The 20810-nt window shown below is 39.6% G+C and overlaps 1 protein-coding gene and 1 long non-coding RNA gene across 2 annotated transcripts in view; one reads left to right on the plus strand and one right to left on the minus strand.

The window, feature by feature from the left end:
• Window positions 1–20810, minus strand: part of LOC123593579 — a 94729-nt gene that overhangs the window by 39363 nt on the left and 34556 nt on the right. The window contains exon 2 of the long non-coding RNA XR_006710390.1: window positions 186–266. This is a non-coding gene — a long non-coding RNA (uncharacterized LOC123593579). The remainder of the gene's footprint in view (window positions 1–185; window positions 267–20810) is intronic.
• Window positions 1–20810, plus strand: part of MUSK (muscle associated receptor tyrosine kinase) — a 92398-nt gene that overhangs the window by 31303 nt on the left and 40285 nt on the right. The window contains exon 6 of the mRNA XM_045469647.1: window positions 17487–17611. Coding sequence (XP_045325603.1) covers window positions 17487–17611 — 125 coding nt within the window. The remainder of the gene's footprint in view (window positions 1–17486; window positions 17612–20810) is intronic.

Consider the following 20810-nt stretch of genomic DNA (forward strand, 5'->3'; position numbering starts at 1 on the left):
ATATACACACATTATATATATATATGTATATATATATATATATATATACACATATACATACACACATCTGTATATATGCATATACGCACATCCATCTGTATATATGCATATACACACCTACACACATATACATGCGCACACACACACATATGTGACGTCCCAGAGGCAAATATCAGTAGACGTACCTGTAAGAGATCAGCACGATTTTCCAAAATGTTAGACTTCCGTCTGCCTTCTTTCCTAGACATCAGATTTCCTTACTGCACCTGGAAAAGTGGAAGCGATCATGTAATGTTTACACACCATTTGATTTGCTTTTTCCTTTGTTTATGCTGCAGCTCTTAATATGACAAATGCCACAGAGAGAGGTATTTAAATCCCAACGTGTGTGCTGTGTTCTCAGTGATTGCAGTTTTAATAAAATTTGCGGTGGCCCTGTTCCCGGCATCAGTTCTACTTGCTTGATGCCACTAACAGGTTTGATTTGCTGTCATGAGTACATTGTGTGTCTAAACACTGAGCCAGAGAAAAAGGCATAAACCTTTGCTATCCCTGCGGGTGACCGTGGGGAAAATTAAATCTGCATGGTTAGTAAGGTGCATGCTCTAAAAGAACAGTTCTACCCACTGATTTCCACTTGAGGGACTATTATGTTGTATTCCCATCTCAAAAGCTCTTGGGTGCTTTCAAGAAACACTGGTAAAGTGGTCCTTTAGTTGAAGAGTTGCCAGTGAAATTCTCTAAGGAAAGAAGAGGTTCTATAATGATCATAGCACTGAACAGATAATATGTCAAGTTAAAGAACAAGGTGGCCCTCTTTAACTGCAGGCGTGAAGGAAAAAAAAAAGGTGACTCGAAGATTTGTCTTAAATTAAGTTGATCAAATTGTTTAATATAATGTGGATAGCATATTATTTGAAATGAAAAGTTACTGTGCATACTCTAATTATGCATACTCTAATTAGAGTAAGCTTTGATTTTCACTTTTTAGGTATTAAAACGAGAGACACAAGTTCAAGCATACATACACAAAAAAGGAAAAGTTCTTTCCCTTTAATGCATTAATTCATCCAACACAGACTCATCTCACACTGTGCGAGACACAGAGAGAAGGCCACGCATTCACTGGCCTTAATCTCAAAATGTAACAGTTTCAAATCATGAAAAGATATAATGGAAAGCTATTAGAACTTCCACGGCAATACGGAATTCAAATAACGTTACCTTCAGTTATTTCCTTCAGAAATCTAATATGTGACTTTCAAATTGTAATTAGTATATTCATCTCCAGGAATGATAAACTAGTCAAGCATGATTTTTAGAGTGAACTTCAATGTTCTGGCTGATAACATGGGCTCTAGATTCTCAAGAAAGCTGCATGGGCTCCAGAGTCTGGAGTAAACTCCGGAGTTCAGACCCTGGTTCAGATCCTGGCTCTACCACTCACCGCCTGTGTAATGTCAGGAAGGTTACTCAGTCTCTTTGTGCCTCAGTTTCCCCACCTGTAAAATGAGCTCAGTAATACTCTGTACCTTGTATGTTGTATTTAGATCACACAGAGCAGTCACTCAGATCCTGGTTTTCAGTGTTAGTTCTAGGACTAATGTAACTTTTGCACAATGGAAGCATTGATTTAAAAACACTTGTGGAGACAGTTACAGCTTTTTACTCTATGTGGCATATTTATCTTTGAGGTAGAAGCAATCAAATTCAATGGCAAAAAAAAAAAAAAAAAAAAAAAAAAAACGAAACAAAACAAAACCCTACATCTTTCTTTAAATAGAAGCAATTTTTATTAATTTTGGTTCCATCAGAAGAGTAATCATAGATTTTAAACCTGAAGTCATAATCCAGTCCCTCATTCTGCAGATCAGGAAACTTGAGACTAGATAATCAGTACTTTTTCCCACGTTAGCAAGGAGCCTAGACGTCTTGGTTCCCAGGCCAGGGTATCTTCCACTGCCCCATTCTTGAGTTTTTCCTTTCTCTATGTTTATGTTTCACAGACCAGCATGCCGGAGTACCCACATGCTTCAGCATCAGACAGATCTGGGTGCTAATCCTGACTCTGCCTCTTGCTAGTTACGTGACAATTTCCTCAACCTTTGCAAGTCTATGTCCTCATTTGTGAAATGGGGGCACCATTAGTTAGAGTGTAGAGTTCTTACACGTAGACTAAGAGAGCATATATACCGTGTCTGCATGGTAACTCTTTGATAAATATTGGCTGTTGTTGGTATTGTTGCCTGTTGTTTACATGGTTTACATTCTACCCAGAGAATATTACTGGTTAGCCTTCTCATATTTCACAAATAGAATGTCAACATTACCAACTGCTCCTCTTGTTTCCAAAGAACATAAATCTACCCTCAATCAGCAATGCTTTATACCTGCATGCTTGGTACTTGTTAGAGATTATAACTTTGGTTTGGCCCCACTGTGACAAGTGATAGGAGAAAGCTTCTCTAAGAAGCTGTGTGAAGACACGCCCTTACTGGCAAACTGGAAAGGGCCTGGTTAGACTCAACCTGTACAAAAAACATAGTCTACACAACAGGAAAGTCAAAGCAACCTCAGCGTGCACCTTGAGCTACTGCCTATTTTACTCACTACAGAAATAGCCGTTTGCCAAAAAATCTTGTTGAAAATATCGATCATTCCATCACTCACTGCTTCAAGGTAAATCCTAAGTGAGAAATTGCTTTAAAAATTCAGCACATGGGGGGGAAAATGGTCTCTCCTGAGAAACTGGCCTTTTGTTTCTCTTCTTGTAGTGAGAATGCTGTACTTTATTTTTACTTTGTTCTTTTGTCCTATCTGGCATGTATCTCAGAATCCAACTTGGAGCTAAGTCGTAGTATCTATTACACTAAACCAACCAGAAGTCTCCTCTTCCTTGATACTAATGGGCTGTTATTTCATTTAATTCACTGTCATATGATTGATCATATTCACTTCAAAACCTCTACGGTTGGGAAGGGATGGAAAAAAACCGGTTGATGGATTAATGAAACTCCTCCTCCAAGGTAGGGGTTCTCAAACTTCAGTGCACATCAAAAACATCTGAAAATCTTATTAAAAAGAATAGCTCTAGGGTGCATTCCCCAGAGATTCAGATCTGATAAGTCTGTGTTATGGTCTTTTAACCATTTCCCAAATGATCCTCACCAGGGTAGTCTACAACCCACACACTGAGAAACATTAACTTGAGGATTTCTACTTGGAACGTCCTTATTCCAGACGAAGCGTGAAAATTTAAGGAAGAAGTTAGCTTATCCATAATTAGGAGGGTAAGAGTTAAAATGAGCTTCATATGTATTCATTTGTTGAGTGCCTATTATATTTCATGGAATGAGGCTATTCCTAAGGAAATGGAGATAAAGACATGCTTATTTCTTGAAAAGTTTTCCAATTCGGTGAGGAAAATGCGCAGACAAGCAAGTAATTACAGTAATGAAAGTTTAATTATTTGCAACGATAGAAGTTTGTGCAGGATGCGTACACAGGACAGGGAGATGGTGGGAGGTCAGGGAACCTCAGAGAGGGGAGGTCCAACAAGGCTTTGATCAGTGAACAGCAGCTCACGGTACACATCATATATCACAGTGAGGGGTTATGCGGGATGCAGGCTTTTCATGAGAGAACAGGCTGCCACTGAGTCAGGAAGTAAAAGCCAGACTAGGGAGTATGAGAGAGTATCTATTGGGATGCCATAAGAACAAGAACCGGCTGCAATTTGATTCACAGACTAACACTGAGATTATAACCCCTGGTATCCTTTCTTAGACATGGTTTTCAAAGGTTATCTCGCTAGCCTGGGGACCTACAGTTTGGAGGTCTGTGGTCCTACTTGGGCATCTGGAACTCCAACCCCAAGGCCACAGAAACATCCCCAAGCCACTTTAGACAACGAGGATAATACGGTGTCGCTTATGCTTAAGGTTATGCCTTCTGTTTCTTTTCTCAGCTAAAATTTCTGGTGAGCTAAAATAATAATTTAAAAATTAAAAAATTCTTGTTCTTAATATACTTTACCTTCTTTTATTGCTGTCAGAGCTCAAGTATCTTCCTTTTCATGAGATTGGGTCCAAAATGTTATTTAAAAGTACTCTAAGATTTTGATAAATGTATCATGGTTACATTAGATGTTAACATTAGGGGAAGTTGGGTGAAAGGTTCCTGGAAACCCTCTATATTATCTTTGCAACTCTTCTGTAAATCTAAAATCATTTCAGAATTAAAAGCGTTAAATTTTTTTTTACTGTTTTTATTAATTTTTGAGAGAGAGAGAGAGAAAATGCAAGTGGGGGAGGGGCAGAGAGCGAGAGAGAGGGAGACACAGAACCCCAAGGCAGGCTCCAGGCTCTGAGTTCAGAGCTGTCAGCACAGAGTCCAACACCGGGCTTGAACCCATGAACCGTGAGATCATGACCTGAGCCGAAGTCAGACGCCTAACCAACTGAGCCACCCAGGCACCCCTAGAATTAAAACCTTTTAAAAGGGTATACCAAGAAAGGCTTCTGTCCTGGTAATTAAGCAGCTTAGCATCTCCTCCCATTAAAACCAGAATATACACTTTCTCAAAGAATGAAAAACATGAATCACGACGGACGTCCAATTTTTCATTGGCTTATGGCTAAACTTCCAATGTATTTTCAGAACCATTTTAACAAAAGCGTCCTTAATAGTTGCCCTATCTGCATCTAGGACTGAAGCAAAAACAAGTTAATTTCGTGTGGCTCTTATCTGATGGACTTTGATAAACACTCCTTGCTCAGACTCATTATTCACCATCCATATTTACAAGCTTGGAAAATGTTATTATCTCAAAGGCCACAGAAATGTTCCCAGCCCAAGCCACTTTAGAGAATCATGATGTCACAGAGCCAGGCCAGCCTTACTTTGAAGATGCAAAGGAAGGCTGTTTGTGAGGGCGCTGTGTATGTTTTCTAAAGAAGCGTGCCTTCGGATTCCTCCGGAGACGGAGCCACAGTGGATAACCCTCATGCATGCTGTGCTTCAAAGGAGACAGAAATGTAAACAGCGGCAGCACACCAGGGTCGGGTTTCTTTGCTTTAGCTACCAAGAAGTCAGAAAAGGAAAACAGGTATTTACTTAGGTTTATTGTTATTATTGTCACATGTTCTTTGAATGATTGGAAACCAAAAGAAGACTCTCTTCAGAAACAGAGTACCACAGAGCCTTAACAGGATTACTTTTCAACAATCCTCTGGGCCAATTTTAAATAAAAAAGAAAACAACTAAAATACCCCCTTTTTTGCTGTTTGTGGTACTTGCCTTCTACCAGGCATCTCCAACACAACAGTTCTTGAAATATGATGCTAGACTAGGAGACGAACGGAGCCGACTTAAGAACGGACTCCATAATCTAGTATGGATTAGCATCCGTGTCTTAATAAGGTCTGGAGAATGGATTTCTCCTTCCACAGAATGATTCCTCTCTTCTCAGTGAGGAATAGATTTCAGCACATGCTTTTAATACCAACACAAAGGGTACTCAACGCAGTATCTGGAACATAGCTCGTTAAGGCAGATTGAAATTTAAAAATGAAATAAGCGCTTTTTCTTCTAAGGCAGTTAGAGAAACAGCTTTCATCAGCCAGGAAGATACCATAAAGATGGAAATAGCTCTGAAAAAATAAATAAAAAAAAGAGCAAGCTAGAAGACCCAGCTTCAAAATGAGCTTCCAGTACTTTCCAGCTGTGTGTTAGTTGCTATATTAACTGCTTTGTGCAAATCATTTCATTCAAAAATGAAAAAGCCCTAAAATGGTGTCCTGACATTACCAGATGGTCAGAGATTTCTTTAAGGTATTGCCGATGAAGAAAATGATAACCAATGTCATTCTACAAAGAGCAAAGAATGTGCTATTGTAGCTTCCATCGAGACTTCAGCTCTAGGTGACCAAAATCCTGTGATCTTCTTGGCTCTCCTCACTCTTGCAGTCTGAAGAATGGGAGCCATCCCGCAGTACTTCCTGTTTTTTCTTCTGGTCCATTTCTTTCTTCCACAAGATCTTGGTGACCTACATCATCATACTAAATGTGTTCATTTATGCAAGGGAATCTTGATGGCTTCCCTTCCTCCTATATAACAATACATTTCCCCTCCAAATTTCTTCTCCTATCAACTAATACAGTGAATCACGTAGGAAAAACATTTCTTGGTGTTGGATATTCATGATTTGCAATGGGATATGACCTAGCTGTGTTTTTACATAAATGCAAATAAAAACTCAAGCAAATTTATAGTCATAGGAGTAGAATATTACAAAGAGTCCTACTATTCTTTGAATTTGTGGGACTCTCTAAGTGTGTGTTAGTTTCTGTCTGGGGACCACAAACAGGTAAATTAAGAAGGTACAATAACCTCCCCCACTCATGCTCTGTCTCTCTCTGTCAAAAATAAACAATCATTTGGGGCGCCTGGGTGGCTCAGTCGGTTAAGCGTCCGACTTCAGCTCAGGTCACGATCTCGCGGTCCGTGGGTTCCAGCCCCACGTCAGGCTCTGGGCTGATGGCTCAGAGCCTGGAGCCTGCTTCCGGTTCTGTGTCTCCCTCTCTCTCTGCCCCTCCCCTGTTCATGCTCTGTCTGTCTCTGCCTCAAAAATAAATAAACGTTAAAAAAATTAAAAAAAAAAATAAACAAACATTAAAAAAAAAAAAAAAAGAGGGGCGCCTGGGTGGCTCAGTCGGTTGAGCGTCCAACTTCAGCTCAGGTCATGACCTCACGGTCTGTGAGTTCGAGCCCCGCGTCAGGTTCTGTGCTGACAGCTCAGGGTCTGGAGTCTGCTTCAGATTCTGTGTCTCCCTCTCTCTCTGCCCCTCCACGACTCATTCTCTGTCTCTCTCTGTCAAAAATAAACATTAAAAAATTTTTTTAAAAAAGAAGGTACGATAAGAAAGTTCAAAAGTGAGCAATCAACATGAGGAACTGGGGCTAGCAAGCTTGGAAAAATGAAAATATTTGAAGGATTTTTTCTTTTTTTAGTCCAGTGGAATAGAAGTAGAAACTAAATCTTGTGCGTGGTAATCATAAAGAGACTGATTTTGGTTTGATTTAGAATATATAAATGTGTGTGTGTGTATATATATATATGTATATATATATATATATATATATATATATATATATATATTTTAACAGAGTATTTTGAATGGGTTGCTATGGTATACTGAGTTGCCCATAATTCAAAGTATTCAAAAAAATGATGGATATACTATTTAACTTGGATGTTGTTTATATTTCAGATTATTCCAATTTAAGAGAAGTCCACGGTTCTCTGTTCTAAATTTTTTTAATGTTTATTTATTCTTTGAGAGACAAAAGATGAGTGGGGGAGGGGCAGAGAGAGGGAGACACAGAATCTAAAGCAGGCTCCAGGCTCTGAGCTGTCAAGCACAGAGTCCAACGCAGGGCTCAAACTCACAGAGTACAAGTTCATGACCTGAGCCGAAGTTGGTCACTTAAACAACTGAGCCACCCAGACACCGCTATGATTCTTTATTCTAAATGTCTTACTGAACAAGTCCCAAAAAGCAGAGAAGGGAAATGAATCACTGCCCAGGTCCTTTTTTAAGTATTTTCTTTTTTCTACAAGACACTGCTAAACTTTAGGGAGAAAAGAAAACAACAAAAGTATTCTGTGCCACTCCCTGCCTCCGCCCTGGAAAGGAGGTTGATTACACATCAGTCTGGAAGACAAGGCTGATGCATTACATATAAAGCAGTTAAATGAGAATAAAGACCATGAAGCCAAATATTTACAAATTGATAGGTGGCAAAACAGTAAGTTCCAAGGTCAAGAGGGATCATAGGCTAAGCAAGCAAGACACATGAAAAAACTAGGACTACAGTCTGACCTTGAAATGACCAACAATCTCATATACTGAATGAGTGTACTCAAGCTTAGATAGGTTTTGCAGATTATCCTTGCATTATTTTCTCTAATTTAAAGTAATCTCAATTGTGTGTGTACGTGTGTGAATACGGTGCAAGTGTATATGACTATATCAGCATATATCAATATATACATACAGAGCTGCATATCTGCTCTCGCGCACAGAAAGAAACTTTGACAGTCTCTCTATGACCATGTAATTTCCGGTAGAACTGCTAAGCCTACTCGTAGGAAAACAGCAGATCTTAGACGATCTTTCATCTCCTGAATCGGTTCTGTAGATCCACAGTGGAAGAAATGGGTACATTCTTTCGAAAGGTCACACTGCTCCCAATTCCAAACCAATCAAGCAAGATGAAACCAGTGACAACAACTACACAGTGAAAGATCACACAGGGAAATCAGCACAGTCCTCACGGTCTATGCTGAAGAACGGTCCAGTAAAAGACCACCGGAGCAAAACTGAAAGAGACTCAGAATTTACCTGCACTTGCTCCGGGACCCGAAAAAGAGTAGTGTAAGAGAGGGGGGGAAAAAAAAAGGGAATAAGATTCTCAAATTTTACTGAGGCCTTTGAACTTTGGTGGAAAACATTTTAGAGATAATAGCAGCCAGGGAATGAAGACACTTAATATTCCCATAGGAGTGCATGCCCATTTCAGCCACTCATAGTTACTCGGCTGGTGGAAAAAAAAAAAAAAAAAAAAAAAAAAAACGAGATTTAGAAATAAGCACAATTGTGTTGAGAAACTAGGAAAACATGCCTAGCCCAAAGGCATTCAGACACAATTTGTCAGGTCTAATCTGGCCCAAGCATGGACCTTCACTGATTTTTCCTGATTAACGTCTATGTTAGAAACAGGGGGTCACTGCTGTTCCAAGTGTCCATATGACCAGTTTTCAGTATGAAAAAACTGGTGTCTAAAACCAAGCACTGTTGGGGGTGTTGTAAAAAACGATTGTCTTTGTTTAGGTCCATCTGACAGAAAACTTCTAACTGTCCTTTTAACCATAAATGTATTAAATTCACAACTTTTGTGTGTGTGTGTGAGCCCAACGCGGGCTCAAACTCACAAACCATGAGATCATGACCTGAGCCGAAGTCAGACACTCAACCCGACGTCCCTCAATTTACAACTTTCAAGTAGACTTTGAAAAAAAAAAACAGGAATGTGTCACTGGCCTGGGTGGTGGAGATAGGGAATGTGCAGTCAGAGTAAAATCGAAATAGGAAATTAGAAGTTCATTTAAATTTAGGACTGGGTATTAAGTGCAAAAAACGAGGGCTTCTTATGATGATGCTATGTCAGAACACAGAACTTGAGGTTTGAAAACTGAAGTGGCATTTCTGGCTCTGTACCTGCAGCAAAGCCCTGAGTCTCAGATTCCTTGTCTGGAAAATGGGCTGAATTAGGTTTAATTGAATCCTATTGAATCAATTAGGTTTAATCACAGGGATATGATCTGGGTACAGGAGATAATGTATAATGTACATGAAAATATCCATAACTTGTGAAGAACTACGCAAATGTATTATCAAGATCTTATCATTAAGTATTGCTATTTTATACTTCTAAACAAATGTTGCAATTGGCTTGTCGCTAATTCAAAAGGTCTAAATTGACACAAACTTCTCAGGAAAGAAAAACGAAAGCTCCATATGCGATCTGCACCTGATACAGTATTATGTTAAACATTTTGGAACAATTAATTTGGTTGTCTTCTCTTCTAGGATTTAAAACCATTATAAATTCTCAATTCTGCATCCGGATGTAGACATTTTTACATTTTTCTTTGTCGCTTGCTCCACTGGTAGTTTCCTACGCGAGATAATGGTTTGCTCCTCTCTGCTCTCTGAGCAGCCTCCTGGAGTTGGTAGGAGACCATCTCCGCTGGTGGTAGACTCTCTTCTGCAGAAACCCCCTAATCCTCTGTTTACCACAACATGAGTCTATTGCCATAGAAATGATAGTTGAGATCCCAGCGTCAACCTCACTGCCTTCACAGCAGGACCTTGTAAAAGGAGAAGCCATGCTAACAAAGGGAAAACACAATTTATCAGAATAGTAGGCAGTCTGTTGCCTTGAAAGAAAGGGTAATTGTCAACATTAAAACAAAAATGCATGAATGAGCTATGTTGTTGGGTATGCTGGAGTTTATTTTCTATGTAGTACTGCCCGACTAAAAGTAGCAATTTGAAATTTTATGTCCTTTAATAGTTTGCTTGTAAAGGTCAGCAGTTTCCCTTGATTGCATGTTTCTTACTGAAATAAGAAACAAGCAGATTCTAATTAATCTTGTTGCACAACTGATATTTCCGTGCTCAAAGATTTTCCCTTTTCATGATGTGTTGTTTTTGTTTGTGTGTTTATTGTGTGTGTTTGTCTCGTTTCTATTAATAGAAGAAAGTGAACCTGAACAAGATACTAAAGGTATTTTTTTCTTTCTGCACCGTTTCTTTTCCAATGTACGGTTCTATTCAATTGTTTATTTTTGCTGACCTTATAAACAAGTCTAAGTGCCTTTATTTTTTTTTAGGAAATAAAATGACGTACGGGGAATACTGTCAGCATTTAACAGAGTATTATGAGATGCGATGCTTTATTTTATAATGTATTTATCGACCACTTACTTTTTATTAAGTCAACTCTGAAAATGCAAACAAAATGGCGTAAATCAGCATGAGAATAGAAATCTCACACAGATTGGAATAGGAAAAAGCTTCTCAGGGGAGTACGTGGGGGGAGGGAGGGTGTTACAATTTTTGGAGAGATATAAAAATGTCAAGATGCCAGCTTAGGTTTTTATTGTTATTACTTCAAGAGGACAAGTATTATGCAACTTCTCCAAACCAAATCAAATCAATCAAATTTAAATTAGTTTTAACTGCACACAGACATATACCTATATTAGGTGGAATACGTTTACAAGAAAGTAGTGGGAAATCAAATCTGTTTGGGGAAAAACCCTACTGTAGAGTAACAGTTTTTCTTCCAAGAAAGCACCTTCTACCCTCATGAAGATTCCAACATTGTGCTTTATATTTTTTGGATCAGATTCACAAGTTCTCATGCAATACAGTTTTGGCTTTAGGAATAAACCTTAGGCTAGTATTATTTGAAACAGCACCTCCTTATTTAGTATCTCAAATAAGGTATTTGAGATGCTTTTCTACTTCTAAACATCAGGCTTCTTACAACTAAGTTTAGATAAAACCATTTCACCAGCTCCTGTGTGATTTTAATTTTTGTTTTTGCTTGCTTTCAATTTCCCTCCATCAGACATTGCTGGTTAGAACCAAGTAATCTGAAAAAAAAAATCTCTTTAAAGGATACTAGAATAAAATAAATAAAGGAAAAAAATGAGAGAAAATAAAATCCATGTGAGTTCATTGTGTCCTTTTGAGATAATTGCTCTGAAACAGAATTTATAAGGGACCTAAGTATTCCTCTGGTCATACTCCCTTAACAAGACAAAAGCAGTAATTCATCTCAAGCCGAACTGGTCATTAATTTCAGGACTTAATTTGGGTCCCCTGCCCTAGGCTTTCCATTGCACCAGTGTGCAATTTCAGACTGAGTAATAGCTCTATCTCCTTATTACTAATTCAAATTACCCCTTAAAATGACAATCAGTAATAACATTTATTATGTTTCTGAAAGTGCTTTAGAAATTGGAAAGGAGGGGGAGGGAGAAAGGAGGTATGGATGAGAATATAATATGGTTATGATATAAAGGACTTTGGAATCAGTGGCTTCTTCAGCCCAATTTTGAATATAGGATTCTCGACCTGCAGTTAGCGCTGTAAACTTACCCAAGAGAAATCAAAGCCCAAAACTCATGAATAAATCCCATGAGAGAAAACCCAGGGATAAATAGATTGCCCATGTGTATTTCCCACGATGCAGGTGAACAATAATGCGTTTGCCACAGGAAAGCAAGTGTGATAGAGCTTACAGTGAATTGGAGAATGATGCATATGACTATTTACAGAAAGAAGAGTTGCATCATGTGAAAAATCCATATCAAAACAGTTGCAAACATTTTCCAAATTACTAAGTAATGTTATACCCCTTCTATTAAGTAGTCTGTTTATGTAACAAAAACATTTTAACATAGTCTTGCATGCAAAAAAAAAATGCAAGTTAGAGATATACAATGGACATTTACTTGATATGAAACATATCACATTACTTTTAAAATTGATGACCTAGAATGCATTTTTGGTTTGGGGCTATCACTAAGATAATGGGAGTTTATTATTGGATTACATTTAATTTATTACCAGTGTATTATTATCCATGGAGGTTAGGCTGGCATTTGTTTTTAATTACAACTGGATTTACTGTTTCCAATGTCTGATAAATATGGTGGAATTTCTTTCATCCCTCCTCCACCTCTTATGCTTGGAACTGGTAACAAACACAGATGGGTATAAAAATATCAGTTTTATGGCTGATAAAGCTGAATCAAAAAATAAAACTTCCTAGTTTTTCATCCAAGAATTCGACTAACATAACTTGTTTCCTCATCCTCCTCAACCCCTCCCCACTCTTTAACATTGTAGGATGGAGAAGCCCTGACCCAGGACCCTCACTGCACATTAACCCCATACCCTTCTTGTTTAGAGTAGCTGGGAGAATGATGGCCCCAAGAGGACTGAGATACTCCTAACACAGACAAGTCTTTTTCTCCAGTCTTACCAATCAGAAGAGTCATTCATTCACTTATTCATTCACTCATTCACCAAATATTTATTGAATGCCTACCATGTGCCACACAGGGCTGTCTATCAACCAGCCTGTATTACTGAGCAAAGCAAGCTCTGGCCTTGTGATGCTTACATTCCAGAGGAAGAGACAGCCAACTAACAAACAAACAAATCGATAGTTACGACATGGTGGTAAGTGCCACGAAGAAACACAAACAAGGGTAAGGAGATGTATTGAGACACATTTTTTTTTTTTTTTTTTTTTTTTTTTTTTTCACTTTTTTTTTTTTTAACATAAGATAGAGAAAACAAAAATAAGCAAACCAGAGTCATTTGCATTTAAATGGTAATAACTATAGAGTGTAAAAGGAGACATCTGTGACCTTCTTTGGGGGAAGGAAACTGGCAAGAATGGTGGAAGCCATCTTTCAATAATGAAAAAAAGGGGGCAAGTTCCTGTTTTATCTTTTGGCAAGAATGTAGGCATGTAGAAGAGAACAGCTTCCCTTTAATTCCTGGCCTTTTTTTTTTTTTTCCCTCCTACCGCACTAGACTTAATGTGTGTTGAGAAGCTGGTAAATCGTGACCTGACAAATGAGGGGGCACAAGCCACCCACATGGGGTTGGCAAGTAGCTCCTTCAGCATCCCGGCTCCCACTTTGAGGAAGTGAAACCCATGGGATCATTTTGATCAAAGGCATAGTTTCAACACATCCACACAAAGGAAGCAGAATCACGAGCTTTATTATTTACAAATCCCAGAAGCATGGGTCTGAGGAGCATGCCCTGAGCCTAGGGAAGGGCAGATCTCTGACCCAGGTCACAGAGAAGACAGAGAGCAGGGTACCAAGCACCTATACTTATAAGGTGATTGGGGCAGAGGTCACTAACTTTTCTCAGCTTCACTTTAAGTGGTTACTTTAAAAGGTCCCCAGGGGGCACCTGGGTGGCTCAGTCAGTTAAGTGTCTGACTTCAGCTCAGGTCATGATCTCAGTTTGTGAGTTCGAGTCCCACACCGGGCTCTGTGCTGACAGCTCAGAGCCTAGAGCCTGTTTCAGATTCTGTGTGTCTCCCTCTCTCTCTGCCCCTGCCCCACTCAGCCCCTGCCCCACTCATGCTCTGTCTCTCTCTCTAAAATAAATAAAACATTAAAAAAATAATAAGAAAAGGTGCCCAGGAAGAGCAAAACGGGAACTCAGGATGGACGTCCTAACCTCAAGTCCTTATCTAAATGTCTAGACTCTGGGTGTAGCAGGGTTATCATACTATAAAATCCTGAGACACCAACTCAGAAAAATAAATTTTTTTTTTTTCAAAAGGTTTTTCTTTTAATCACACAATGAAACCCATGGTCAGCCAAGGGTATATTTGTCCTTTTGGAGGAGAAGACCAGTTGTTTGTCAGCACAGTCACACCTTCATGAAGTCATTGAAAATGCTAATAGTTCTCCTTTATGTACCATCCTGTGCCCACTGGACCCCCCAGAAGGTTTTGATATGGGACAGAGCAGTATATTAAGTAAATTCACTGCAAGGTCCTATTGAGCTCTCAAATGGTCATCGACTCTATTTTCTTTACCATGTCACTTTATGCTTAGCTGTGTTGTGCAATATAGATCATTACAAGTTTTGCAATGAGCCCAAGTGATATTCCAAATAATACCAGCCAAAAGAAAAAAAAAAGCTGTAAATTAGAACAAAATAAACCCTCCCTGATTACTGCATTTCCAGGAAGAATTTATGGTTCCCAAATGAAAACTCTTGCCTCTATAAATTAAAGCAGAAAGAAGGGTCTAGATTTCATTCTTTTCCAATTTATTATTCTCCTCTTCAGCCAGAAGGCTCTCATTCAGGTTCAAAAGTAAAGCATTATCTGCAGCAGCTGCTGGCTACACTTTTCCAGCACCTATGGGATTAAAATAATCCCACCCCCAATCTGTCAAGGATCCTCCTTTTTTTCAGATTCTGAGAGTCAATGGGACCCATAAGATGATGGGTCTCACACTCAAAAAAATGTAAGACACACAAGTATCGCCCCAACCCCAACAAGTTATTTCAACCAAATGAAGAACGTGGATTCAGATATGTTGTGCAATCTAGGTGTCCATTATTGTTTGCAGAAAATGTTAGAAAAGGAGAGAATACTTGGGAGTGCCCTTGCTGGGATGCCAGTCTGTGTCAGTTGTCAAGACTTCACAACCTGTGAGCTAAGACCGAGCTGGGAGAAATCTCCCGTCAAGTGATCAGATGGGTCACCATGTGTCACTCTGGTGTATTTGGAAGAAATGTGTATCGCCTCCTAGCTGGCTGGCCTTCTTGAAAAATTGAGAATTTCCAATGTGCACAGCCTCTGTCACTTAGTCTTGATTGACATTTCCTTTGGACTCTTGCATTCCGCAACTTTTTATTTCCTATTTCACCTTGGAGCCTTGCTTTTCTGGGATTCCCATAGAGGTACAGACTTCACCCTCTCTTTTAAGGCAGCAATTTTAGGACTGGCTCCATAATTTGTGGGCCAGGTGCAAATGATAATCTGGGGCCCTTAATTCAAAAATCACTAGTAACTTCAAGACATGGACAGCAGAAAATCAAACCAAGCATGGGGCCCTCTTAGCATGGTGCCCTATGAGACTACACAGGGCCACTCACACTTGAGGCCAACCCTGCGGACCATGATGGCTACTGTCACTCGTTTTGCTATGGAATTTTTCAGCTGGAAACATCACCTGCTCGGGAAAATTTTCAGAGTCCCACATTTTGTTTCAATTTAGAATCATCCCCCATTGAATTTTGATCTAAAACTGTTGTAGATGTTTCTGAGGCTCTTAGGACAGATGCCTCTGCCAAATCTTCCTTCTCAGAGCCTTACTTTTCTTCAGTTTTGGGGTTTTCTAAAACTTGATGTTATTTCAATAGTAGATGAAGTGGGTATCTCATCACATGTTTTCTGGAGCTGTGGGGTAGGCTCCACAGCATTTTTTAAAAATATTATAAAATTTTCAACCTTACAAAAAAGTAGTTACAGTAATATAGTGAACTCCCATGTTCCCATTACCCATTGGGCAACAATGATCAACAGCCTACCATTTTTGTTTCCTTGATTCCATTACTATTTTATTGCTACTGGTTTCTTTTAAATCAACTCCCAGACGTTAATTCAATCAACCAATATGTACACTAGTATAAGGATTTTTTTCTTAAAAGATATAATGCCATGTTCATTACTCCACTCATCCCCAATTAGCACTCATTTCTCAGTACCATTTACTACCAGGACTGTGTAATTTTTATCCAAATGTATCAAAATATCTTTCTACATCTGACCTGTTGAATTAAGAATCCAAATAAGATCCACACATTGCATCTGGGGTTATGCCTCTTGAGTCTTTTTAACTCTATGATTGTTCCCTCTTTCTTTTTTACTTCCTGATACATTTTATTTATTGAGAAAACTAAATAATTTGTTCTGCGGAATTGTCTATATTCTGGATTTGAACGAATTGCATCCCCATAGTGTTGTTTCACATGTTCCTTAACCTCGGCTTTTTATAGGTTGGTAATCAGACCACAGGACTTACTAAAAGCGGCTCAGTTTTGTTTGGGGTGGGGGGGTGGGGATGTTGGGGGTAGATTCAGCTGTATTTTAAACATTTGGAGCATTTTTTTTAACCACCTCATGCCTTGAAGATGGAGGCTTCCTTGCTTTTCCTTTCTTCTGGCTTTTGGGCCCAACATTGTATTTCTAACATGCTCTTCTAGATTCCATCTCTTAGAGTCCTCAATTTCAAAAAATAGGAAGTTGAATTAATCTGAACCTGCAAATCTAAAATTAGAATCTGCAAGGGTGGCCTGAGTGGCTCAGTTGGTTAAGCACGTGACTCTTGATTTCAGCTCAGGTCATGGTCTCATGGTTCGTGAATTTGAGCCCCACGTTGGGCTCTGCACTGCCCAGGCAGAGCCTGCTTGGGATTCTCTCTCTCTCCCTTTCTCTCTGCCCCTCCCCCCCCCAAAATAAATAAGCATGTAAAATTAAAATAAATAAATAATAAAATTAGAATCTGCCAAAAACATCCAGTTGTCAAATCATATCTTCTCTGAACTTTCTCTTATCTAATCAGGAGGGATTCCGTCTCAGAATGGAATAGTAATTACCTATTTCCCTGCCCACACTTGGCCTAAAATGTTTCTTTGGGGCACGATGTGCTCATCGCATTCTCTAAAAAGTTTGACAGATTTTGTCTGTCCTCCCACCATGACACAGTTGAAGATATAAAGCACTAATCATTTCATTACTTAATTAAATACTATTACTTTGGTCAGGCACTCTTCTAGGTAGTGAACAAACAGGCTAGGTTTCTGGTTGCTGAAAACTCACAATCTACTGGGGGGTGGGGGGGGACGGTGAGGAGGTAGGCATTAGACAAATGAAATATAACTTCAGATAGTGGTAAGGTCTGGAAAGACAGTAAACCAGGATGATGAGAAAGTGAATGGGGGAAGGTTACACTCTATGTTGCATGGTCGAGGAAGGCCCTTCTGAGGAAATGCCGCTCAAACAGAGACTGGATGATACAAGGGAACGGCCGCATGGAGATGTGGGGGATGAGTTCTGTCGGCCGAGGGACAGCATGGACAAGCTCCTAAGGTGGAAATAAGCCCGGAGCATCCATGGGTGGTGAGAAATGTAGGGTTAAAGCATAAATGGCTTAGGAGCCAGGGCGTATCCGTAATACGGAGGGAACACGGAAGGGTTCTACACGGGAGAACGTGACTTGATTTGCATTTTTAAAAGACCACTCCAGCTTGAGCATTCCCTATAGGAGAGTCACTCACCACTTCTGTTTTCCTAACAGTTTTTGCCAGAATCCTGCGGGCTCCTGAATCCCACAATGTCACATTTGGCTCCTTTGTGACCCTGCGCTGCACAGCAACAGGCATCCCTGTCCCCACCATCACCTGGATTGAAAATGGAAATGCCGTGAGTGCCATCGCTATGGGGACTTGTCTGGGGAAGATCGCTCGAGAGGAATCTCAGGATGGGCCACATATTTGTAAAGTTACCCTGATCTCTGTCATTGGTCCCACCTGCACCTCTATTTTTCAAAGCCTTCCAGTATTTTCATCCTAGCAGTCACTGCCTTAGAAATTGAACCCCATAGGTTTGCTTCTTTCCTTGTATCATGGGGAAGAGTAGAAAACCAAATTTTCCTTTATGCCTTTGTGTAAAAGGGAAATAGTAGCAATTCCTTCCCACACAGGTAAAACAATTTTCACAAAATTCACCAGCTCAAGAATTAGGTCACTCCTGGAGGGTACTTTGATGAAAAGTAATCCAGAATTAGAACCCATGACTGTCAGTTTAACCATCTTTAATTCATTTTTTCATACTGATAATAACTGACATATATTAAGTGATCACTATGTGCCAGGAGCTGTTCTAAGCACTTTACATATATACACATAAATTTATTCGTTCCACAAATATCTACCGAGCATCTCCCGGGTGTCAGGCACTATTCTGGGCATTATAGATATAGGAGCAAACAAAACAGGTTAAGTTCCCTGCCCTCAAAGAACTGACACTATGATGGGGAAAGACAAACAAAAAATAAAACCAATATTCTATGCAGATAGTGTGAAATACTATGGAAGAAAATAAAGCAGGAAAATGAGACAGAAGTGCAACCTTAGGAGAAAGATTCCATTTTCAACAGAGTGGTCAAGGAAGCCTCATTAAGATGTAGAGAATTCAGGGGCACCTGAGTGGCTCAGTCAGTTTAAGCACCCAACTCTTGATTTGAGCTCAGATTATGATCTCACGGTTCATAAGATCAAGGCTGACATCAGGCTCTGTGTTGACAGCATGGTGCCTGCTTGGGATTCCCTCTTTCCCTCTCTCTCTCTGCCCCATTCACACGCATACAAGCATGTTCTCTCTCTCCCTCTCTCTCTTTCTCTCTCTCAAAATGAATAAATTTTTCAAAAAAGATGAAGACTTTTGAGCTAAGATCTGAAGGAGGTAAGGACGAGATAACTGTAAGACAACTACAGTTATCTGTAGTAGATAACTATGGGAAGAAAACTGGGGCAAGTTTCTGAGATAAAGGTGCACGCCATACATCAAAGGAATAACAAGTTAGTATGACGAGAGGTGAATGAGAAAAGAAAGAGGTAAGGGGTGTGTCTAGGAATTGTGGATCATATACACTTTATGTAGAGTATTGAAACAATTTTGGCTTTTAGTCAAGTGAGATGGGATGCCATTTTAGGTCTCTTTCTCTTATCTGCTTTCCTGCTGACTCTTGTTCCTTGTGTTTTGTTTCCTCGTGTGCCTACTTATCTTTGACTACCCGTTGCTCATTGTTTTGGGGGAAGAAAGGTCAGGGATTAATACGAGGTCTAGATAAAGGTACTTTTCTCTAGAAAGAATTTTTGTTTATTTTTGCTAAAGACCAGGGACAACTACTTATCTCGGACCATCTTAAACTAAGTTCAAAGTTTGAAGCTCCTTGGTCATCCCAGATCATTGTAACACAGTCTTCAATTCCATGTAGGCTAGGTCGCTTGTAGTTCACATTGGTATGTCCCTGATATCCGGTTTTTTGAGATGTTAGTTTATTGTATCTCTTATTAGACTTCTTACCCTTATGGAACCTGACTTTTGATATCTGTCTCCTCACTCTTCAAGGCCATCCAAAGGAAACAAATTTTTCTGGGTTGGAAAACTGTCGGGGAAAATAGAAGCTTCTCAGTTTGTTACATTGGTTAAAAGTATTTTTCCACAATTTTAATTTTTTTCAGCCTACTATAGAAAGTCTTAGATGGACAAATGTCTCAGCCTAGTGCTATATGCACACATAATAGCTCACAACGCTCTTCTGCTACTTTACTGACTCTCTCAAAGTTGGCTCCTACTTACAGCCCTGCTATCTGAACTGTGGATTTTTCCATGACTCTACAGGGAAAATTTATCCATTCTCCTCTCAGTGAACTTTTAGATTTCAGCAACTTAGCTGATATTAATTTTTCTATCAACCCAGTCACATCTCTTTGGATCTTACAGAAATTGCTGAAAATTTCTGGCCCTTTGATTATGACACCCTTCTACCTTTCTATGGAGTTATTTTTCCTAATTTTAGATTTTATTTACCTTTTGGGATTCAGGTGGAAAACAGAGAGTTAATAAACATGTGGGCTGAGATTACCATTGTAACTGTTGGCCAAGCATGACTTCCATGTACTACAACCTTATTTAGTATTTTCTCTGCCCATCAAGTGTCTTCAGTAGGGCAAGTTCTTTTCTCACTACTGGCTACCTCACACAGGCTCTGTGGCTTTTCTGGTTGCTCTTGGGTGATTTTAAATCACTAATACCATCCCAATTTAGTAATTTTAAGTGCCTAAACCTGAGTAATAACCAAAAGCTTCCAAATGCAATTCACAGATGGGAACTTTCCCTCCCCCCACCCCATCCCTTTTTTTAAGATTTCCTTTTTAAGTAATCTCTCCACCCAACGTGGGGCCTGAACTCACAACTCCAAGATCAAGAGTCACATCCTCTACTGACTGAGCCAACCAGGTGCCCCACCTTCCTCCCTTTCTTAAGACTACCACATGCATGCTACCTGCCTTCCACAACAGTCGTGTGGTTAGCTTCTTCTCTCACACTCATTCATTCACTCTTCCTCCACTTCCTAACTGCTACTTAAGACTCCTACAGCTTTGGGGTTGGAAGGAGGGAGGAGCAGTAATTGAAGAGGAAAAGTTCTAATTTAAATGACACTCTTTTAAGTTGGCTTTACACCACTGTGCCCAACAAGTATTTAAAACAATTCTTTCCATCATGGACACATTCATGATTCTTCAGAAATCAAGGGATATGCAAGATGACCCCACGACCCATTTTCCTCAGGGAAGCCATCTCCTTCTTAGCCCCTAATCTGTTTGTTGATGGGAAGCCTTTCTGTCAGGGTCCCATCAATGCCCCCAAAAGATCTTTGGGGAAGACTGAAAATGACTCCAAACCAGATCTTCTATAAAACCTCTGTACCCACAAACTCTTGCATCCAGACCACTGAACAGAGCTACCCCCTCTTTTCTCCTTCCATTGGAGTTGTTAGGCAGCCCGGCTCTGCCCTTTTGATTTTACAGGTGGTTATCAGATACATCTTGGCTGT

This window comes from Leopardus geoffroyi, chromosome D4 (genome assembly GCF_018350155.1).
Source record: "Leopardus geoffroyi isolate Oge1 chromosome D4, O.geoffroyi_Oge1_pat1.0, whole genome shotgun sequence".
In the NCBI taxonomy this organism is placed as follows: Eukaryota; Metazoa; Chordata; class Mammalia; order Carnivora; family Felidae; genus Leopardus; species Leopardus geoffroyi.